General features: G+C 49.9%; 1 protein-coding gene across 9 annotated transcripts in view; it reads left to right on the top strand.

Moving 5' to 3' along the window:
* LOC118233599 (anion exchange protein 2-like) overlaps window positions 1-19,126 on the top strand; it is an 88,798-nt gene extending 69,672 nt beyond the window's left edge. For 7 of the 9 annotated variants that reach the window (XM_035429378.1, XM_035429380.1, XM_035429381.1 and 4 more), the window contains 18 exons: window positions 53-372; window positions 4,819-4,955; window positions 8,104-8,284; window positions 9,466-9,601; window positions 10,049-10,247; window positions 10,809-10,914; window positions 11,375-11,568; window positions 12,442-12,658; window positions 13,132-13,335; window positions 13,609-13,757; window positions 14,414-14,608; window positions 14,972-15,193; window positions 15,629-15,718; window positions 15,845-16,011; window positions 16,270-16,523; window positions 16,952-17,121; window positions 17,777-17,950; window positions 18,438-19,126. In XM_035429378.1, coding sequence (XP_035285269.1) covers window positions 53-372; window positions 4,819-4,955; window positions 8,104-8,284; window positions 9,466-9,601; window positions 10,049-10,247; window positions 10,809-10,914; window positions 11,375-11,568; window positions 12,442-12,658; window positions 13,132-13,335; window positions 13,609-13,757; window positions 14,414-14,608; window positions 14,972-15,193; window positions 15,629-15,718; window positions 15,845-16,011; window positions 16,270-16,523; window positions 16,952-17,121; window positions 17,777-17,950; window positions 18,438-18,518 — 3,196 coding nt within the window. In that variant the 3' untranslated portion in view covers window positions 18,519-19,126. Of the gene's footprint in view, window positions 1-52; window positions 373-4,818; window positions 4,956-5,902; window positions 5,996-8,103; window positions 8,285-9,465; window positions 9,602-10,048; window positions 10,248-10,808; window positions 10,915-11,374; window positions 11,569-12,441; window positions 12,659-13,131; window positions 13,336-13,608; window positions 13,758-14,413; window positions 14,609-14,971; window positions 15,194-15,628; window positions 15,719-15,844; window positions 16,012-16,269; window positions 16,524-16,951; window positions 17,122-17,776; window positions 17,951-18,437 lie in introns of all 9 variants that reach the window. The other 2 variants (XM_035429385.1, XM_035429382.1) reach the window with 2 other exon arrangements.
* Window positions 19,127-23,445: the final 4,319 nt, after the last annotated feature.

Raw genomic sequence — 23,445 nt, 5'->3', positions numbered from 1 at the left:
TGTTTCTGACCGCGTGTCTGCCTGTCTGTCTGTCTGTCTGTCTTCCCCACAGCGAGCCAGACCCGGCGCCGGCGCCGTCCCACCACAAGGACAGCAACGGGCTGTCCAGCCCGGCCCCCGGCCCCGCCCCCGCCCCCGCCCCCGTCCCGGCGCCGCCCGCCTCCCCGCGCTCCCTGGCCTCGGCCAGCCCCCCCGCCCGCGGCTCGGCCTCCTCCGTCTCCAAACTCGGGCTGGCGGGGCGCAGCTACGACCTGCAGGAGCGCCGCCGCACCGGCAACATGACGGGCGCCGAGCTGGCCCGGTACCAGCGCATCCCCACCGACGAGAGCGAGGCCCAGACGCTCGCCTCCGCCGACCTGGACGGGATCAAGAGTGAGTCCCCCTGCGGGGCGGGGCGGGGCGGGGCGGGGTGGGGAGGGTGGGGCAGGGCGAGGGGTGGGGCGTGGGGCACGGCAGGGCGGGGGTGGGGCGAGGTGGGGTGGAGGCGGTGTGGGGCTGGGCAGGTCGGGGGGTGGGGCGGGGCAGGGCGAGGGGTGGGGTGGGGCGGGACAGGACGGGGCGGGGTGGGGGGGGACACTGTTAGGCCATCGTCTTCCTTAGAATTGAGTGCGGAAAGTAGTCTTCAAATTTCAAAAAAGTATTACTGACTTCCAATAAGTGCCCTTACTTTACCCACACAACCTTTTAGTGTTTCCTTTCTCTGGAATAACATGGGGAAGCTGACCACGTGATTTAGAGTGTGACTCCGCCCTCTTGTCAAATTGTCTTTGAGCCAAGCTCGTCGCCAACGAAATACTTTCCTTGGAAATAATGTCACAACAACTAGATCCTTAAGGACATCTGAGAATGCAACAGTATTCGTGGAGTTCAAAAGCCACATTCCTGTGCGAATTCAGCATTCTCATGTGTTTACTACTGTCCTGGATTTCTAGAACATGACATCACGGAAGCTTTATAAAAATGCAAATTTTATGGGGGGTCTTCAGTTTTTTCTGTGGTCTCGTTTTTTAAACTATTGACGTGGAAAACCAAGGCACAGAAAATGATACCCATTATTCATATTTTAGAGTAGGCAAAGGCTGTGCCTTTTCTGGAACTTTATTTCCTCTTATCACATTCCGTCTTTCATTCGTTTTAATCCACGCAATAAATTTTGTCGGAATGTCAGCCTTCTGAAAGAGGGCTGCCCACCACATCGGCACTCCTCTGTTTCTCTTTTGTTTGCCTCGTGTTTACATGCAGTTGTTTGTGTGCCTCTTGTGAGACGTCAGCAGAACAAAAGCCTGCTTTGACGCAAAGGAACGTGGTGTGGTCCAAGGAGCAAAAAAAAAAAAAGACATCTTAAAAACATCATCAAGAATGAACTGAGCCGTCGGACTCAAGGCTTAAGTGAGTACCGTTGGATACATGTATGTGCTACTCGGCTGCGGTGGTGCTTCGATCTGAAAGAGATTCCACCTGTGATTCGTGTGCGTCCGTCGCGCGCTGGCTGTGCGGAGCCTGACACTCCGACTCCCGGGGACCAAGAGTGTGCGCTAGCTTTGGTGCCAGCTGAACTTTTAAAGTTGTGTTTTTTAATTAACTTCCAGCAGCCTGACGTCCCTCCCACTAGGCGCTTTACGCTGAAGTAGAGCAATTAATCAAGCGCTTCCATTGTGTCCGTTTGCAACCCAGCCGCGTGAAGCGATTAGGTCACCGGCCGCGCGCCCATGGTTTTAATCGGAGTGCAGGCGGGAATGCTTTGAAGAGTGCGAGAAGAAAGGAGATACCGCGGACCCGTGTTGACACGTCGCTCGCCATATTTCAGGCACGGACGTCTTGCGGGTGGCGGGACACTGCTGCTCTCTGACGTCCGGGACACCACCCCCCAAAAAACTGCAGGTGTTCTTTGCTGGGCTGCGCTGTTACGTAAAGGGGGCTCGTCTTCTCGGTAAAAAAAAAAAGATGTTAATCAGGGAGTGAAATAAACAAACGCGGATAATTCCATTACCTCTTCCCAGATCTCCATCAGCTGAATGACCTGGACGCGCGCCCAGGTCAGCTAACGGCTAACTGCGAATGTAATCCTAAAGGAAACGCGACGCTCTGCTGTGCTGAAACCTGTTCACTGCGATGGGTCCATAAAGTAAGACGTGACTGGTGCTGCTTCTTAAAAATGACCTCGTCAATAACGTATTTTATACGCACAGCACCAAATGCATTGGCATACAGAAAGAAACCAGGTTTCTTTTTAGGCTTGAGTTTGATATTTATATTTGGTTAGGAAAAAATAACAATGGCAGTAATTCTTTTTATATTGTATAGTTAAATTATTGCATACCTGAAAACAAACAGAGCTTTGCCCTGTCCTAGTCTTTGCTTTCATTTATTATATAAATGTTATTTAATGAAATTGACTACATTCAGAAAACCACACTCAATGTTTTAGTAAAGTCTGAGCCTCCTTTTAACTACATGCATTGAGTGTGGACCTTTCCCGAATGCGTTAGGTCTACTTACCTCTGTTTTTAAGCCAAGACTGAATTAAAAACACAATTTATTTCTATTTAAAAGTAAATCACATTGATAATTGCAAGGGAAGGTCATTTGAGTTTTTGGTTAGTGACAAAGTTGCAGTGACTGTGACACACAGTAATCACTCCCTCGCTATACACAGTAAAAATGTTCAGTGTTAAATCAGCTCTTACAGAGTACATATGGTCCCTGCTGGACTCATGGTTTAATTAACACTGGACATTTTACTGTGCAGTGACCGGACTGTGGGTGAGGGGCCGCGCGCTGCTTCACATGCGGACTTCTCTCCGCGTTTTACCTGCTTTGTGTCCTGGGGGGGCGGGGCCTCTCCTCGGGGGTTAGTGGTGGCGTCAGAGACGTCTTAAATTATATTTTCCTGTTGTCCCGAAGTTGCGCAATCCGGCAAGTCAGCCTGGGAAAATCGCCACGGAGCTGGCGCCCGGTCAGAGAGGCGGAATTATCGGATTTCTCTCCCCCCCCCCCTCCTTTTTTTTTTGTTTTCTCTGTGGCTGTTCACACGTCCGCTCCCTGACGGGGAGTGGGACGGGTTTGAGGCCGGCGTGATCGGGCGGGCTCAGGAACCCCAAACCCCCGCCCTGCATTTTCCCAACTCGCGCTCAACACGTGAAGATAACGACGCGAGCTTGGGCGGGGTCACCGCTCTGTGTGTGTGTGGGCGGGGCGGGGCACGGCATGGGGGGAGGGGGCTGATTTGGGATCAGTTAGCCTTCTCCACTAATATTTTAATCCATACAGGCTGTGGAGATGGGGTGAATCCAGCCCTCTTTGGGGGGATTCATATTTGTTCCTCCCTGACCACACTGGGAAAAATGTTTGTCTTAACAGATGTTTTAGTCTTGTAATGAGACTTAAAATCTTTTTTTCTCTCTCTGAAGTTGAAGATATTAGCTTGTTTTATGTTACTTTCTGCTCAACGAGTGAAATTTCTTCCCCCATTGGCAAATCTTGAAATGAGGAAAATTGTCTCACCTCATTGGAAATCTTTGTGTTTTATTTAGCAAAAAAAGTAATAGAAATCTGGTTTTAAGTATAAGACTACAATACTTGTTAAGACTGACTTATTTTTGGGTTTTTGGAGTGCATGATTTCTTCCGAGATCACCCCCAGCTCATTCCGGTCAAATACCATGCAGGTTCCTTTCCTTTTCAGCCAACCAGAAATCAGGGAAGGGGATTGCTTTGCCCTAATTGGCTGAGTTTGCGTCTGTGGGATGAGGTCACGGCTAAGGCAGATTTGAGGGGGAGCTGCATTCATGACTTTTTAATCCATCTCGAAAACAAAGGCTTCGGTGAAGGAGATATAATCTATAAAATTTTTCCGTGACAATGTGAAACCCGTGCCCCTGTTGCTGTCGTAGCTGCAGCTCCCCGAAAACCACCTACGGCGTCCAGTTCTCTTTGATTCAGCCTGATAACGATGATTTATTTCACAGCAATCACCGAGATGAGCGACGATGGCTTTATCTGTCAGAAGCCAGGGTGGAAAATTCATCATGTGGGCCTGTTCACTGCCAAGTGATTTAGCCTCCTGAAGTTTTTCAAACACATTTCAGTGTGCACCGCCTGACATGTCGGTGTTGTGAGCAGTTCTGGCAACTCAGTTGGAGGGAAAAAACAAGCCTTCCATACCTTTGCAGTATGGAAACGTCAGAGCTCTCTTAAGAACGAGTGTGGTGTCCGATTTATGATCGAATCCACTAGCACAGTCTGTTAGCTTTCCCAAACTGGGATTGCCTGGGTCTGAGGAAACAGATAGAGAGATGGGAGGGTCTGATGTTTTTTCACACAGTAGATTGAGGTTTTCAGCTGGTAGAAAGGCTGAAGATATTTATTAGAAATGTGACATCTGACCATGTATTTGCTTTGCCTGTTCTAACAGTTGTGCTGAATATGGCCTGCATCCATTCTAAGTACTGTCCTTTCTTTGGTTCTGATGATTATCTCTCTGTTCCCCCTCTCTCTTTCTCTCGCTCTCATCCTCTCTCTCTGTTCCCCCTCTCTCTTTCTCTCCCTCTCATCCCCTCTCTCTGTTCCCCCTCTCTCTTTCTCTCCCTCTCATCCCCTCTCTCTGTTCCCCCTCTCTCTTTCTCTCCCTCTCATCCCCTCTCTCTGTTCCCCCTCTCTCTTTCTCTCCCTCTCATCCCCTCTCTCTGTTCCCCCCTCTCTCTTGCTCTCCCTCTCTCTCTTTTCCCCCTCTCTTTCTCTCCCTCTCCTTCCCCCTCTCTTTCCCCATCTCCCTCTCTTTCCCTCTCCCTCCCTCTCTCCCTCTCTCCCTCTCTCTCAGGTCACCGTTTCGAGGATGTCCCCGGTGTGCGCCGTCACCTGGTCAGGAAGAGCACCAAGGGCCAAGTGGTGCACATCAGCAAGGACCACAAGGAGCCCAGCACCCGCAGCCGAAAACTGGACCGCACCCCGCATGAGGTAGGAGCCCCAGAGCTGCCACGGGACGGGCGAGAGCCCCACCCCCCGCCCCACCCGGTCCGAAACGTGTGCCTGTGTGCGTGCGTGTGTCAGATCTGCTAACACGTGAGCAGTTACTGATGAGACTGCTCGCACACATATCCTGTTTGTCCTGAGCTGCTGTCCTACTGGTAGCCGTTAGCATAGCTAGTGGGCAGCAGCCGTTGACCTGGGCCCAGATAAAGCGCAACAGGTCCGTATCGCTGCTGCAGTGCATTATTGCAACATCACAACATGAACGTCCTGAGAACATTATGGGCCAGGTCACAGACACAGATTAAGCTTAGTCCTAGACTAAATTCAATTTTAAATGGAGATTCTCCATACAAAACTCAATTTGGTCCTAGGACTAAGGTTAATCTGTGTTTGTGAAGCTGGTCCTTAGAGTTTGAGTGTATGTAAGTCCTGGGTACACTGTATAGGTGTGTGAAGAGTGTTGACCTGCAGGCCCATGAAGAAATGAGTAGTTTCAGTGATCAGCTCTAATTTTCTATCCGCATTGACCACTGAGTTAATTTCTCAGAATTTAGCTCCAAGAAATCAGCGAAAACAACATGTTTCCTTCCTCCGCCCCTCCTCTGGCTGCCTCTACACATCCCCCCCCCCCCCCCCCTTGTTCTTTTGGAGGGAAGGGGGGGGCGATGGAGCGCGTTTAAAAATGAATGAAACGCGCGTCTTAGCTTTCAGCCGCAAAGAAAGGGAAGCTTAGGCAACCGGACACCGGGATCTCCGTCGGGCCGCCATCGGCGAGCCATGTTTTATTAACGGGGCGAGGTTTTCCGCCGGGGTCAGGGGGGCGGGGCTTATAGCGGGAGTGGGCGTGGGCGCCGGGCCGCGCCCCCCTTTCGGAAACCACGGTAGCGTCCGACACCCCCTCCGCGCCTCCATTTCCTGTCCCCCCCTCTCAGCCGCCGGCGTCGTTCCGCTCTTCCTCCTCCTCTACCTCGCCGGGCAGGATGGTCCTGCTGGATTTCACCGGCCGCCTGGCTCGCCGTCAGAAGGTGAGGTTGCCGGGGGCCGCCGCGGCCGCGGCAACGGCAGGAGGGACGCGCGTGCGTTACCGCGCCGACCAGTGAGCGCCCGAGTGTGCGGTGGACTTTTTAGCACCCGCCTAACTCCGCTCGGGCTCTGTAACTCCACACCTGCGTGTGTGTGTGTGAGAGTGTGTGTGTACGTGAGTGTGTGTGTGTACGTGAGTGTGTGTAATGGTGTGTGTGTGTGTAATGGTGTGTGAGTGTGTAATGGTGTGTGAGTGTGTGTACGTGAGTGTGTGTGAGAGTTTGTGTATGTGTGAGTGCGTGTGTGTACGTGAATGTGTGTAATGGTGTGTGTGTGTGTAATGGTGTGTGAGTGTGTGTGTGTGTGTGAGAGAGTTTGTGTGTGTAATGGTGTGTGTGTGTGCGCATGTGTGTGAGCTTGTGCGTGTGTGTGTTTGTGTGTGTGGGAGTTGAGTGATTAATGCTAATGCTAACGGTCAGAACCAGGTCTCCTACATCATCGCGTGCCTGCGGGGATGTTGACAGAGCACCCGTACGCATGTTTGTCGTGCCCGTAGCGTATGGTTAATTATTCATTGTGTACTGGAGGTATGTAAGGGGGCAGGTTTCATGATTGCATCATTGTTGTAGTTATTGTTTGTGTAGTTCTGTTTGTGTAGACAGGTTCACCTTACAAATTGCTATGATTATGAGTGATGTTGACTGGAAAGAAATGTTTAAAAAAGTGGAAATGGAAGGCTGTCAGGATTTAATGTACTTTTTGAGGTTTTAGTGAGTATACTTGGTGTACAAGTCTACTTCTTAGTGAATAGGCTTTACTGGTGAGTACTGTTAGCCTGTATACAAACAAACAGGCACGTGTTCTCTGTTGCTGAATTACATTTGTTGCCTCTTAATCATTGAAAACCAGTTTGAGTTCATCAACCTGGAGATGGACTGTAGAGTCAACAAACAGAAAAAACCACAGAGCAAGAAGCTGTGTGCTTTCCCACTGTACTTTCCTTGCAGGAGAGGTCAATGCAATAACGCAATAGAAAGGAAAACCAAGACAAGAGAACAAGGGTCAAGGAGCCAGTGACCTGGAAGTAATTCGGAAATCTAATTGGTGTCCAGTGTTGCAGAGTTGGGTGTGTCTCATTGCATTTTTGGGAAAGGTCAGGGCCTTGCCTTCGAAGTGCGTGAGAGAGTCCAGATTGGAATTTTCTCAGGTGGATCACTGTGACACTTGACTCAACAGGGCCAAATTACTTTCCCGAAAATTACATTTAGGATGTTATAAGTGTTGAACAGGAATATTTTTCAGGCTTAACTTGTCAGTAAAGGACTTTAGCCAATAGAAATGTGCCTTTAACATTGGGCTGTTGTTAACATGGTATCTCCTAACTTCTAAATGTGTGTGCATGGTATGCTACTCTTTAACCTTATAGAAAATGATTGTACTCGATGTTGAATTGACTTTCATGTTGTCACACAAACAGAAATAGTTCAAAACACACTGTTTAAAATGAAAGTGTGACTCTCTGTGATTGTGCAGAGCTAACGTTCAGTAGACTACAGCAGGGGTGGCCAGTCTTGAAAAGGGCTGGTGTGGGTGCAGGTTTTTTGTTTTAGTCCAGTAACTAGAACACCTGATTCAGCTAATTGACTAATCATGGTCTTCAGTCAAGACCTCGATTAGTAGAATCAGTTCTCTTAGTGCTGGACTAAAACAAAAACCTGCTCTCACACCGGCCCTTTTCGGATAAGATTGGACACCCTCGAACTATAGAATATGGATGACGCCACCATCTGCTTCTACTGTACATTGACCACCATATCTATCTATCTCTTTCTGTCTCTCTCTCTCACCCCCCTCTCCCTCTCTCTCTCTCTGTCTCTCTCTCTCCCTCATTCCGTCCCCCCCCCCCCCCGCTTCTCGGGTTTGCTTGCTGCCTTTCCTCTTGTGTGCGTGTTTGCGTGTGAATCTGCGCATATGCGTGTTTGCGTGTGCGTGTTTGCGTGCGTGTGCGTGTTTGCGTGTGTATCTGCGCACGCGTGTTTGCATGTGCGTGTGCGTGTGTATCTGCACACGCGTGTGTGTGCGTGTTTGCGTGCGTGCGCGTATCTCCCAGGTGTTCGTGGAGCTGAACGAGCTGATCATGGACAAGAACCAGGAGATGCAGTGGCGGGAGACGGCCCGCTGGATCAAGTTCGAGGAGGACGTGGAGGAGGAGACGGACCGCTGGGGCAAGCCCCACGTGGCCTCCCTCAGCTTCCGAAGCCTGCTGGAGCTCCGCAAGACCATCTCTCACGGTGAGGAGGAGCGAGGGAGGAGGAGAGATGGAGAGGAGAGGGGGAGAGGAGAGGGAGAGAGAGATGGAGAGGGAGGAGGAGCGAGGGAGAGGAGAGGCAGAGAGGGAGAGATGGAGAGAGTGTGGGAGGAGAGAGGGAGAGGGAGGGAGAGGGAGGCTGGGAGGAGAGAGGGAGTGGGAGGTCAGGAGGAGAGACTGAGAGGGAGGTCAGGAGGAGAAAGGGAGGTCAGGAGGGGAGAGGGAGAGTGAGGTCAGGAGGAGAGAGACATAGAGGAGAGAGGGAGTGGGAGGTCAGGAGGAGAGAGGGAGAGGAAGGCCTGGAAGAGAGAGGGAGAGGGAGGCCAGGAGGGGAGAGGGAGAGTGAGGTCAGGAGGAGAGAGACTGAGAGGAGAGAGGGAGTGGGAGGTCAGGAGGAGAGATGGAGAGGGAGGTCAGGAGGAGAGATGTATCACAAAGCAGGACATGGACTGAAGTGAAAAGAACCTTTTCCCATCCATTCGTACTATTTATAAAATGATGATGAATAAAAATGTATTGCACTTATGTGTAAACAAATGAGATGCATAAAATGTTCACAGCTGCTGTTATTCAGTGTTCTGTGACTAGTGGGCGCTGCGTTGAGACTGTGCAAGTGAATAACACAGTACTGTTTCTGTTCCTCAGTGACCAAAGGGCCGAGAGTTAAGCCAGCAGTGCAGGAGCCGTGGTGTAGGGAGAGCAGGTGGAGGAAGAGGGTGAGAGAGAGACAGAGAGAGACCAAAGGATATTTAAAGACAGACGAGGAGAGCTGGACTAATCAGAAGGTTTCGGGAATCGGGGGCTTGTTTGGGATTAGCTGGGTATCGGCTTGCAATGAAGCTGTCACTAAACAGGAAGTGTAGGGACCGACGGACTGATGTCCTGAGTGGTCTATTGGATGCAGAGGTGGAAAGTCCACGGGTCAGAGAGTGAAAGTCCTACCATGTGCTTATTCCACCCATGAACTCAGCCAGCTGATTTCCCTTATTAGTTCAACCTCCTGGCTGAAGAATTGTGTCAATTCGCAAAATCCAGGTGACGGGAACAAAAATACTGGGGACGATTTTTTTTTTTTCCTGAACCAGCATTTTCTGCCGTATGGTAACCCAGGCGACGAAGGCCCTCTGCCACGCGGCCTAACGTTGCGTGTTTGTGTGTTCCCAGGGGCGGTCCTCCTGGACCTAGACCAGAAGTCCCTGCCTGGGATCGCGCACCAGGTGGTGGAGCAGATGATCATCTCGGACCAGATCAAGGCGGAGGACCGCGCCAACGTCCTGCGGGCCCTGCTGCTCAAGCACAGGTGGGTGGGAATCCCCGTCTCCACGGCGACCCGCAAGCTCCTCTCCTGGGACGGCCCGTTGACTGCCATTCTGGGCTCTTGTAGTACTTACACAGGCTTTCCTGCAGCAGGGGTGTCACACTAAATACCCAGGGGGCTGTAGTGTCTGGGGGGATTTTGTGGTTCCCTTTCAATCTTCTGCAAATGAAAGCCTTGCACACAGTCAACGACTTAAATTTACACTTAAATGCAAATTTACTTACATCCCTTTACACTGTAGAACGAACATCTCGGAAATTGTTTCCCTCAGGCAGTTTTGCCTGTATTATATTTTTCTTTCCTCTTTCAGTTTTGTACTTAATTTAGCAGTTTTGATATTGAATAAGGAATGACATTTATATTCTTCCGTTTTGTTTTCTTCTCCTACCTCGTTCCTCCTCCCTCCCTCTCTTCCCCCTCTCTCCGCAGTCACCCGAGCGACGAGAAGGACCACGGCAGCGGCTTCCCGCGCAACATCTCGGCGGCCAGCCTGGGCTCGCTCATGGTGCACCACCACAGCGCCAACCACATCGCCCAGACCGAGCCGTCCGTCACCGACCCCCTCATGGGCACCGGCGGCGGCATCGGGTCCGAGACCGACGCCCGCATCGACATGGAGAAGAACGAGGTGCTCCACCGCGAAATCTGAAACGCCTCCGAGAGGGCATGGATCCATGACCTACCGGTGCATGGGTTTTCATGTTGAGTTCAGGCTATATATGCTGATAATTGGGGCCAAATGTCATAAATGAAGGTGGTGGCAATGGCAAAATGGCTAACTGAACTGTACATGGCCATAATGACTCAATACAATGCGCTATGCAATCCCAAATAAAAGTGGGTATGTCATGGAGCAAATAAAATTTAGATTTGTTATTTTGAAGAAAAACTGTCTTGATCCCTTGGAGGGTACCTTCCAGGATCTTATGTGTGTTGTGCTTCAAATTAAGAGTCTTGGGGAAACCCAACATGTGTCATAGGAACCCTGCAACAGCAGTACAGTAATATCGCAGCAGTATTACAAAATGTCATGCTTTAGCTGGGTAGGGGGTGACCTGCTAGGCACGTTCCGGAGTGATGCCAGTCCAGAGGCAGGGGGTGGCAGTTGGAGGGGGGGGCAGTGTTGGCAGGCGTGTTGGCGTCCGCCCTGGCTGAGGCCCTGTCTCTGGGTTGTGTGTGCCCCCCGCAGAAGGAGATGCCGCCGGTGTTGGGCATGCACCGCTCCAAATCCAAACACGAGCTGAAGCTGCTGGAGAAGATCCCCGAGAACGCCGAGGCCACCGTCGTCCTCGTGGGTCAGTCTTTCAGCCGAAGACACCGAATAAAACCAACCAATAAAAACAAGGACACACAGTTTCATTCATGCAAAGCACCACTTACATACCACCTCCCAAATTTCAGCTGCTTGAGTGCTGATAGCTTTCCCTTGTGGAGAATCATCAGCCTGCTAAATGTGAGCGAGTGAGTGTGTGGCCATGTCCGAATCACTTGTATGAACTTGTGTACTCAGTAGTAGGCAAGTGTGCTGATTCCGACACAGCCAGCGAGTGAGCGAGTTGGTTAGTCAGTTAGTTAGTTCTTTAGTTAGTTTTAGTTAGTTAATCTCAGTTGGTTTTAGTTAGTTAGTGTTAGTTAGTTAATCTTAGTTATTGTTAGTTAGTTTTAGTTAATTCGTTACGTGCCAAGTCAACGTGGTGCTGTGCATCTAAATAAATGTGTGTGGCCTGTGTTTGACTGGGTTGCTTGCCCCCGCAGGCAGCGTGGACTTCCTGGATCAGCCCACCATGGCCTTCGTGCGGCTGCAGGAGGCCGTGCTGCTGGAGTCGGTTCTGGAGGTGCCGGTACCGGTCCGTTTCATCTTCGTCCTGCTGGGGCCCCCCAGCACCAGCATGGACTACCACCAGATCGGCCGCTCCATCTCCACTCTGATGTCCGACAAGGTGAGGCCGGTGGGTTATGGCAGGGGGGGGCAACATGGGGGGCGGGGGGCATGATGGAGGGGACACGAGAGGGACACCCAAGAGCTGGGCTGCCCAAACCAGTCCCTGGGGATCTACCGTCCTCTAGGTTTTCACTCCAACCCTAACAAAGCACACCTCATTCAACAGCTAGAGATCTTGTTGAGCTGCTAATTAGTAGAACCAGGTGTGTAAAATTATGGTTAGCATGAAGACCTACAGGACAGTAGACCTCCAGGAACAGGGTTAGGCAGCCCTGCCCAAGAGCTTTCCCCACACGGGACTTGGGAAAACATACTTCTGCCTTTTACCTCTTGGATGAACCGTCCTAAGTCTCTTCATCAATACCAGCATGCTAGAAGACAACAGCTAGCAGCCAAAATAAAAGGTCAAGTGAGTTATGGACATCTGTTCTTGCCGAAGTATTTAGCCTTGCCTCACTATCATAAATATTAGCTCACTGACTGCTATTACTTATTATGACGGGGCGACATAGCTCAAGAGGTAAGACCGATTGTCTGGCAGTCGGAGGGTTGCCGGTTCAAACCCCGCCCTAGGCGTGTCGAAGTGTCCTTGAGCAAGACACCTAACCCCTAACCCCTAACTGCTCTGGCGAATGAGAGGCATCAATTGTAAAGCGCTTTGGATAAAAGTGCTATATAAATGCAGTCCCTTTACTACAATGCAAAAGATTGATATTTAACTACTTATTAGGCATATACGAGTTATGAGTTTAATAACTTAGTTTGTATAAGTTATTAGGGAAGTGCTCAAAGATAATATTCTTTTAAGTGCTCTAAGATGTATGCTCTTGCCCCAAGAGCTTAAGGTGAGGTCTTCACCCTTTGCCCGCTTGTCCCACAGCACTTCCACGAGGCGGCCTACCTGGCGGACGACCGGCAGGACCTGCTGAACGCCATCAACAGCTTCCTGGACTGCAGCATCGTGCTGCCCCCGTCCGAGGTGGGCGGGGAGGAGCTGCTCCGGTCGGTGGCCCGCTTCCAGCGGGAGATGCTCCGCAAGAGGGAGGAGCAGGAGGTCAAGCTGCTGGCCAAGGAGCCCAAGAGTCCCGAAGACAAAGGTACGGACGGGGGCCGCCCGAATGAGGGAAGGATTTCCCCCCCCCCCGGGCTCTCGGGCACGTCCAGGACGGGCTGTTCCCTCCCGGGCTCGCCGGCCTACCGTGTCAAGGCCTCGGCCGCGCTTCCGGCTCCTGAATAGCCACCCGGATAGCCTCAGTTCAAAATGATAATTAGTCTGCAAGTGTATCTTTCCGCTTGAACGTTGAACATGAAGTCAGACCTCTGTTGCTTTTGTGCTGTTTTGCCAGCAGTGAACATCAGTGACATTCTTATATCAAGTGGAGTTTTTATATGGGGGTTCTGAAATTTTGTATTATTTTACTCTCGAATAACATTTTGAATGATCTTTGTAAACTACTTTCTGTCCCTTCCCTTCTTTATTTATTTTATTCTTTCTTTTATTTCTTTCTTCCCTTTTCTCTTTCTTTCTGTCTTCCTGTCTTTCTCTCCTGCTCCATGTGCGCCTCCGAAGCTCTCCTCGCGCCCTTCAAGCCCGGGGATGACCCGCTGAAGCGGACGGGTCGCCCGTTCGGGGGGGTCATCCGGGACGCCCGTCGCCGCTACCCCAAGTACCTCAGCGACTTCAAGGACGCCATGAACGCCCAGTGCATGGCCGCCGTCATCTTCATCTACTTCGCCGCCCTGTCGCCCGCCATCACGTTCGGGGGGCTCCTGGGTGAGTCCGGGGCTGGGGGGCGAGGGGGGGACCAAGGTTTTGGAGAAAAGAGCTGTCCACACCTCGATGTTCCAGCGACTCAGGGCCTGAGTTACTATGGCCTTTACCATGTGCTAAGCCTTTTAACACAAGCAAAACCAACAACACAACCAGCGATTGGTGCTGAACAAATACCACAGCCAATCACGGGTTCTGTTATTGGTTCTGCGTGAGCTGAAGGTCTTGTTACGGTAAATCGAACGGACTGGGACGCTCCTTTCCCTCTCCCCTCAGGCGAGAAGACGGACGGGCTGATCGGCGTGTCAGAGCTGATCATAGCCACGGCCCTGCAGGGCGTGATCTTCAGTATTATCGGGGCCAACCCCATGCTGATCGTGGGCTTCTCCGGCCCCGTGCTGGTGTTCGAGGAGGCCTTCTTCTCCGTGAGTCTCCCCTTCTGCTGCAGCGAGTCATTTATGACATCACCGGCCATTTATGACATCACACGGTAGCTCTGTCCAATAAGGGACTCCCTGCAGCTGATCACTAGCATTTAGAAAACAACTTGGTAGTGTGTTTTACTACCTGTTAGCGCTCGTACTGTGAAAATACATGTTCAGTAAAATAACTATGGAATTATCGCATTCAAATCTTAATGACGAATGAATATTGCTCTTCAGTGTTAAAAATTGTTCTCTGTTTTTTGGTAGGTTTGGAATTGGTGTGTGGACATGAAACTTTTATAAGAATAATAAATAGTGAAACATTGTATGGTTTTCACTTGTCAATAGCCTCTCTACATCATGCTGTGTTTGTCTCTCTGTGTCTGTGGCCATCTACACAGAGCTGGAAAGTCCAGGTTCAGACAGTAAAAGCCCTCCCCAGTATTTTGTTCCAATCTCCTGGATTTACTAATTAGCACAATTCTTCAGCCAGAAGGTGGACATAATTAGGGGAATCAGCCGGCTGAGGTCATGGGTGGAAGGAACACACGGCAGGACTTTTACTTTCTGACACCTGGACTCTCCACCTCTGCAGTTCAGCAGCCTGTGTACATCATCCTGTCTGAGTGCCTCTCTCTGTCTGTGGCCACCTGCAGTTCTGCACGGCCAATGGGATGGAGTACCTGACGGGCCGGGTCTGGATCGGGTTCTGGCTCATCATCATCGTGGTCCTCATGGTGGCCTTCGAGGGCAGCTTCCTGGTCTGCTACGTGTCCCGCTTCACGCAGGAGATCTTCGCCTTCCTCATCTCCCTCATCTTCATCTACGAGACCTTCTCCAAGCTGGGCAAGGTGGGGAGGGGGATGGAGGAGCAGGGGATGAAGGGCAAGTGGAGGGTGGGGTGGCAGGGCCTTCAACCGTTTGAAGAGTAGGATTGTTGTCTTTCCAAATTCTGAGTCACTGTTCCAGAACTCCATTGCTTTCATTTACCAGCAGTGATTGTGACATCAGCATTAGAATGTTCAGTTAAGAACATTCTAATCACACATTTGTGACCTCACACCTCAAAGGGTTGAGGGAGCACCCGCTTAGCTGATCCACACTAATTAACAAGCAGTGTCAGCAAAAATGATTATTAATCAAAGAACAGATTCTTACCGATCGGCGTCCGCTTTCGCCCGAGTTGGAGGCTCACGCGCGCTTCCTTCCCCCAGATCTTCCAGGAGCACCCGCTCCAGCGCTGTTCCCTGGACAACGGCACGGCTGACAATAACACAGGAATCCCGTTGCCGGGCAACGGCACCGACGCGGGCCCCCCCGCCAAGGTGCGGGGCGAGCCGAACACCGCCCTCCTGTCCCTGGTGCTCATGTCCGGGACGTTCTTCATCGCGTTCTACCTGCGCAAGTTCAAGAACAGCGCCTTCTTCCCCGGCAGGGTGAGTGCAAGGGTGGCCCGCTGATCCAGAACCTCATTCACGACCTGCAGCAGGCCAATAGCGCCTGCACAGGCAGTCCTATTCTCGGCTGTGGAGGCGGGTTGCTGAATGTGTGGGCTGTTTTGCCAGCTGTGTCTGTATGAATTTGTCATTAGAGACATCAAACATAAGTGCCATATTGTACAGAAAACTATGGGAAGGTTTTTTTTTTTCTGGAATTTGAATTCAGATGTGGTTTGTGTTTATCATTCCTCAGTGCCAAACAATTGTAGAAAATTGAAGCTCTTTCCCTTTGACTAACCCTAAGAACTACTTCTGTATCATTTTATACTTAAATAATTTGGGTCTTCTTTCTCTGAGTAGTAATAAATGGATTAGTTGGCCAGACTTGTAGAGTATGGTCCAGACCTCACTGACTGTCCTGGATCCCCTCAGATCCGGAGGGTGATCGGAGATTTCGGGGTCCCCATCGCCATCCTGATCATGGTCCTGGTGGACTACAGCATACGGGACATCTACAGCCAGGTGAGATCTATCAGACACTCTTAAAGCTGTCCGTGTCTGCACTAACGCTGAACGGCATCTGCCGCGGACATCAGCCTTCCGGTCACCTGTGAAGCTGAGCGTTTCCCATTCCCGTTCCCTCCGCAGAAACTGAGCGTGCCCAGCGGCTTCTCGGTGACCAGCCCGGAGAAGCGCGGCTGGGTGATCAACCCGCTGGGGTCGGACGGCCAGTTCCCCATCTGGATGATGGCTGCCAGCATCCTGCCGGCGCTGCTGGTCTTCATCCTCATCTTCATGGAGACGCAGATCACCTCGTGAGTGCTTTGCCCCCTCAGGGTGTGAGGTCACAGATGTGTGATTAGAATGCCCTGGACTGAACACTCTGATGCTGATGTCACAATCGCTGACTGGTAATAGAAAGCTGTGGGGTTCTAGAATGCTGACTTGAAATTTTGAAAATGCAATCCATAAAACCTATTCCTCTGCATTTAGCTGCAGTCTGGAGTCTCACCCCCTCTCCTCTCCTCTCCTCTCCTCCCCCTCTCTTCCCCCTCTCCCTCTGTGCTCCTCAGGCTGATAGTCAGTAAGAAGGAGAGGATGCTCGTCAAAGGCACCGGCTTCCACCTGGACCTGATGATCATCGTCACCGTGGGCGGGATCTCCTCGCTCTTCGGCCTGCCCTGGCTGGCCGCCGCCACCGTGCGCTCCGTCACCCACGTCAACGCGCTCACCGTCATGAGCAAGGCCGTCGCCCCCGGAGACAAGCCCCGCATTCAGGAGGTCAAGGAGCAGCGGGTGACCGGGCTGCTTGTTGCCATCTTAGTGGGTAAGAGACAAAAGCCAATCATTTAAAAATATATGAGCGTACAAAGCCTGTTTATTTTCATTTCACCTTTAGTTAACCAGTAATACCCCCGTTTAAATTTAATTCTACATTTCTGTGTCAAAATTTACAAGGGGCACCTGACATAAACCACAAAGTTACCCAACAAGACAGTTGACAATCCAGTTACAAATATCAGATGTTTTTTGAAGAGAAATTAAAGAGCAGAGCAGAGGTTAAAAACAGGAGCATACTTCAAATTATTTGTGTCAATAACTGATTGATTCGTTTAGATTAAGGTACCTTATTTTTCTTCCCCCTCAAACTTCTCCCCCATTCTATCTCTCATCTCTATCTTCCCTTTTCTCCTCCTCTCCATCTTTCCATCGCTGTTCCTCCCTCCATCCCTCCGTCCCTCCTCCTCCCGCCAGGCCTGTCCATCGTGATCGGGGACCTCCTGCGGCAGATCCCCATCGCGGTGCTGTTCGGCATCTTCCTCTACATGGGCGTGATGTCACTCAACGGCATCCAGCTGACCGAGCGCATGCTGCTGCTGCTCATGCCCCCCAAGTACCACCCCGACCACACCTACGTGCGCAAGGTCAGCCCCGGGGGCGGGCGGGGGGCGGGGGGGCGGGGGGGCGCGTGCTGCGGCATGCTGGGAAATTTTCCCCTGGCTGAGGTTGTTCCCAGCTTATGCAAAACTCTCTCACAACGTTGCTGCCATGTACTGTCAATGTTATGACATAGACCAAACATTCCAGCAACACTGTGAGGACATTCCATGATAGCAGGGTTGTTGGGACAGCCAGGCTGTCAGTACTTCCTCCGGTTGAATATGTACGTTTGTGGGGTTGTTAGTTCACTTAGAAAATTAGAAGCATAAAGGATATTATATATGAGAGGAGCTGCTGAATATTGAATATTCATTTAATTGGTCTTGGTCTTAGAGGCCTTGCAAGTGATCTAAATAATAAATCGTGTGTGTGTGTGTGTGTGTGTTTATGACAGTGCAGGTGAGTGTGTGTGCGTGTGTGTGTGTGTGTGTTTATGACAGTGCGTGTGTGCGTGTGTGTGTGTGTGTGTGTGTGCGTGCGCGCGCGCATGTGTACTTGTGTATAACCTCCCAGTCAGGGTGTGTTTGGGGTACCAGGTTATCTGGGCTGTAAGAGGGAAATGTGGGTGCTGGTGTGCTGTAAAGCGCGTGACGCTTGTGAGCGACAGTGACTGACAGGTGACTCTCGCTGTGCACGCAGGTGCGGACGCTGCGCATGCACCTGTTCACCGGGATCCAGATGGTGTGCCTGGCCGTGCTGTGGGCGGTCATGTCCACCGTGGCCTCCCTGGCCTTCCCCTTCGTCCTCATCCTCACCGTCCCCATAAAGATGTTCCTGATGCAACGCATCTTCACTCCCCGCGAGATGCAATGTGTGAGTCCTCCAGCAGAGGGCACTAGCGGTTTGGCCAGAGGGCATATCACTCCAGCAGAGGCCCAGCCGGATGCACTGCACTGCTCTGAGATCAACTAATATACCTGCCACTGTGTACTGATCTGAGATCGGCAGGTAATCCTGGCACTGTGCAGTGATCTGAGATCGGCAGATAAACCTGGCAATGTGTACTGATCTGAGATCGGCAGATAAACCTGGCCCTGTACAGTGATCTGTCATCGGCTGATAAACCTGGCCCTGTGCAGTGATCTGTGATCGGCTGATAAACCTGGCCCTGTGCAGTGATCTGTGATCGGCTGATAAACCTGGCCCTGTACTGATCTGGGATCAGACCAACTCTGCTAACAACATTCTGAATGTCAGGATCACCTCACAAGGTCTTTATATAACGGCACATACAGCAAAGCGATACGGCAGATAACCAGTTTGCTCTTTTTTCTCTTTGCTCTCCTTGTTTGTGCCACAGCTGGACGCCGATGATGCAGAGCCCACGTTTGATGAGAAGGAGGGGCAGGACGAGTACACTGAGATGCACATGCCGGTTTAAGACACGCCCCTTCCTCCCGCACCCCTCTGAATGGCTACACCGACCTGCCAGTCACTCAGCCAGCTGGCCCTGCCCTCTCCAAGTGAACGCCCCTTCCCCCTTCCCCCAGTGTATTCATAATAGCTTTTCATTTTCTGACCGTTTTATTTTATATTTGTAACCACGTTTCTTTTGTTTGACTATGGCAATCATTGTTATAATCGGTCTTCCTGATTGATTCGTGTAGGTGTAGTTTTCAGGAAGACGAACTGGGGGAGGGAGGTGGAGGGTAGACGTAGAGGGGCAGAGAAGGGAAACGAAGGGGCGGCAGGTGCATGGGGGCTAGGGGCGGAGCTACAAGCAGGTCATGTGGCATAAGCCCCGCCTCCCCCACGCCTCCCAGCCAGCACGGCCAGCGCCACAAAGCCGCTCAAACCTGAAACGCAGCAGAGCTCACCTGAGTGACAGGCTCCCAGACCGCGTCCATGACGACCGCGTCCATGACGACCGCTTCCATGACGACTACTCTCATGAGCCGCGGTTGCGGTCCTCTCTCTCTCTCCGGCTCTGCCAAGGGACCACTCACAAAACCGCACTACCCACGCTGCCTTCGGGGTGGACAGGAAGAGCACGCTGAAGCCCTGCTGGGGGAGGGACCGGCTCCTTCATCTCGTGATGTCACATCCTCCTGCCGTTGCTGTTCACGCGAGGGCACATGAAAAAGACTTTTCATGCCGGACCGGCATATTTCCCATAGAGATAACACCGCATAGCGGCTCGACCTGCCTGTTTTCCCCAGTAGAGGCTGGCTTCTCCAGTTCCATCACTGCTGTCTAAACTACAGACGTAGACAGACCAGAACAGAGAGAAAGAAATAATATGCTCATATGTCGGCTGCAATGGCACATCCACACTAGACCAAATGTATCGGTGCCTTTACATTTGGAAAAAAAAGAAAGAAAACACTGCGTCCTTTCACAATTGATGTGCAGGTGCAAGCAAAGAGTATATTATGGATATTTCAGTTGGAAATGTACTCCTTTCAGTGCTACATTTATGGAGAGTGGGTAGGTCTGAATGGCTGTGTACATATTTCAGGCATTAAGCGTGGCTAAAAACTACAGTACCAAAGAGGCCACTACAGGACATTGTGAATGTGTATTTGGGGGTGGTATGGGGTGGTTAGGGCAGGTAGGGAAGGGGGGGCGCATATGAAAATGGGGGGTGCGTCAAAACCACCTGAGAAACACAGGCAGCGATAATAGGACAGATCTTCAGCGGCGTCACTAATGCTAGCCTGCAGTCCGCTAGGTGAAGAGCAGAGGGGACTTCTCCTCTCGGTAGGTACTTGAAATCCAGTGCATGGCGCGTCGGTGTCTGCAATGACCAGGCCTTGCCAGCAGAGGGAGACACACTGAGAATGTTGTACAAAGATTAGCCCGTTGTCACTGTGACTGTGGATATTTAACACTGTGTTACGTCGTTCTCCGCATTTTGGTGGGCTACAGAATAGCATCGACTCTCACTGTGATTCACTCGAACGCTTTCTTACCAAAACCCTTCGTTCAGTACCATGCCTCGTCAAAATAGGCTGCTCCTGTGGCTAGTGATTTTTTTAAAACATATATATTTTTAAATAAATGTAAGTCTTTTTGGCCTACAAACCAAAAGGAACCTTTGCTGGTTCCTTGTGAAGTAACTGTTAAGGTAGATCTGAAAAAGTCAAAGCAGCCGCTTTCCATGTTCACAAATTTGCACTTGTACTCTATGTTTTTATTGTGAACTGACTGAACGTGACATATTACTGTGTTTTCTTCTAGAGTATTTCTGCAACAATGTGTGATTTTAATAGGTGCCTTGCCATCATAGAGGACCATTCTCTCTCTACTAGTATTATTTGCACAACAGTCTAAAGGTTTAATTTACACATACTGCTTTTTTTTTTACACAAAACTAGACACTAAAATCCCAGCGCACAAATTCACACTCTTGCAACACTGCTGAAATTTTGGGGTTGGGGGATGTGGGGGGAGGGGGAGGTGGGTTACACCGTTCTGAATGTGCATTAGTTTGGACGAGCCTCTTTCTCCTCGTCTTGCCACACAACCCCGAAGTGGAGAGAGGTTGTGTGGGCAGACTCGGAATGGGGAGTTTGTGGTATCGTGAGGAAGTGTGCGCCCACACACACACACACACACACACACACACCAGTAGGTCCGTATGTTTGTTTGGTTGTTTTGTGAGGACATATTCCCTTATGGGGACACTACATAAGCCTCTTTCTAAGGTGGGGTGGTGTTGTTTTTCCTTTCTTTTGCACCCACTTTTGTCTAAAACATAAAGCTGAATCTGCCCTGCTGCGATTGGTCAGAATCTGACGCTAGCCGTGATTGGTCGGAGCCTTTAAAGGAATCATGGATGACTCTGAAACTGGGGTGTAAAGGTTTATCTTTTCTAAATTCTTATGCATTATTCTTATCCAAAAAATGGTTTCATTTTTGTTCTACTTTGGGAGATTGGGTGCCTCCTTAATTCATGGCATACTATGCAGGATTTCAAACCTTGCTGTGGTACTCTGTCCTTAAACATATGTTATGTTATCTTTTCCACAATGGCACTGGCCATTAATGAATTTAAGCCTGAGATATCGAGAGATAGAGTTGATACATTCACCTGCACTACTGTCAGACTACTGACCAATCACGCTAGTGTGCGGTGCTTTTTGAACGAAAGCAGGTGCAAAAAAAAAAAAACAGTAAAAAACGTGGGTGGGTGGAGTGCATGCAGGAGGCATCGAAAAAGCTTGAAGGGAATATCAGTAACAGTGTTTAAAGGATCTGGGTCGATCTTAATTTTCGATTCACGACAATGTTTTAACAGTTTTAAAGCTGAATGATAGGATGGGTGATTCCATTCACCACTACACACAAGACTGAATTGTGCCTCTTGGTAAAAAAAAAAAAAATACACAGTGTGGTATATACAGTTTTTTTTTTTTCGTCTGAATGAAGTGTTGGGTAACAGTATGGTTTGTGGAATGTGTGTGAGATATAAGGGGACACGGGTTCAAATCTTGCAGGATTGCGTAAAAAAATTTTTAACAATCCCAAAATCCTGTTTTGTGGACTTGTCCTCTTGCCTGTGTAGGGTGATACTGTATGTGTTCAGCACCAGGTCAGAAATGACTTTTAATGTTTTTGGGATTTCATTATGTGCCGCCAAGAGGGTGAAACAAGTCAATTCATCTCAGTCTCCTTTAGAAATTATGACTTTGCTTTACATATTCCACATTTTCTTTATCATGTTTTATCAATTTTCTGAACAAATGTTGTTCGGTTTTTAGTATTTAAAAGCAATCATTATTCAGTAGGTTGGCATAATGAGAGTAAACCTGATGGAAATGAAAGAAATTATATTAAAAAGAATATATTATATATATAAATGTATGTGTATGTTAGTGTATTTTCCTAGGAATCGATCTTGACGTTAGCGATAAGCTTAATATCGTATAACTGGAATCCCATCCCAGCTGTTCAAATGGACAATCTTCCTTTTTTTTTTGCTGTCTTTTAGGTGGAGGTTTCTTGGCTTATTTTTAAGATGTTATTTTTCTATACACATGTGCATTATATAAAAAAAAGAAGTATGAATACCTTTTTAAGACAGAATATTTTTCCAAGGTATAGGACTGGATTGTTTCAATGCTGTGACTGTCTCCCATTAGTAAAAGCCGCCCTCTGCAACATTCTTGTTCCGGGTCCTTTTGGTGTTGGTTTCTAGGGTAACACAGTAATGCCAGGTGCCAAACTGCACCTTTAAAAACACTGTTGAACCATGTGACATTGCCAGACCATGTTTACTGGTATCCCACTAATACTTTCCTGTGCCCCAGTAAAATGATGGCGAGAAAATAGGCTTTTGCATTGTGTCAAAAAACACATGTCTAGACTAAGCGTGGCAAATTTGGTGGTGATTATATTTTATAGCGTAGATTATCTGCAAATAGTGACCTCTACCACTGTCAAACAAGCAGGTGGACAACTAAGAGGAGAAAAGAAAACAGATGGATTGATGGTTGCAGAAGCTCGATTTCAGGGGTGTGAGTGCTGGGGGGGGGGGGGGTCTGTGCCCCAGTAGAGCTTTAAGTCTAGCAGAGCCCCTATGTCGAACAACAGTGTCAGTACCATTCATTTGTCATACCACTGACCGAAACGAAATGACCAAATACAAAAATTCTGAAGTATGTGTGTTGCTTACAACACACACATTTTTTTCATGTTTCAGGGAGAGCAAACTGCCGGTAAACCAAAGCATGTTGCAGGAAAAGAGGGAGTGCTTTTTCAGAGACGGAGAACGCCACAGCTTTGAGCGTCCTCAGCACCGCCAGGTCATATCTGCACGTGCCTGTCTGTTACATACAGCTCACTGTGTATTTAGGAGTCCCCAGGGTTAGACCTCTCCACCGCTTTCTAGCGCGCTTTGACTCGTTTCAACTCACTGACTTCAGGAGCGCAGTGTGTGTGTGTGCGTGTGTGTGTGTCTGTACGTGTGTGCGTGTGTCCTTGAGTGTGTGTGTGTGTGTCTGTCTGTACGTGTGCATGTGTCTGTACGTGTGTGCGTGTCCTTGAGTGTGTGTGTGTCTCTGTATGTGTGTGCGTGTCCTTGAGTGTGTGTGTGTGTGTGTGTCTGTACGTGTGTGCGTGTCCTTGAGTGTGTGTGTCTGTACGTGTGTGTGTGTGTGTGTGTGTGTGTGTGTCTGTACGTGTGTGCGTGTGTGCGTGTGTGTCTGTACGTGTGTGTGTGTGTGTGTGTGGGGAGTACAGGACGCTGCCTGCTGCTTCTCGTCACTACTCAAAAGCATGTTTCTGCGTTGCGGAAAGAAGGGTTTCTCTGTGCAATGCTGCAGTCATTAACTAAAACCTAAAGTTCTGATTAAGCCAGTTCTGAG

Source organism: Anguilla anguilla, chromosome 8 (assembly GCF_013347855.1).
Source record: "Anguilla anguilla isolate fAngAng1 chromosome 8, fAngAng1.pri, whole genome shotgun sequence".
NCBI classification, from domain to species: Eukaryota; Metazoa; Chordata; class Actinopteri; order Anguilliformes; family Anguillidae; genus Anguilla; species Anguilla anguilla.
This window is presented reverse-complemented; position numbering and strand designations above follow the sequence as displayed.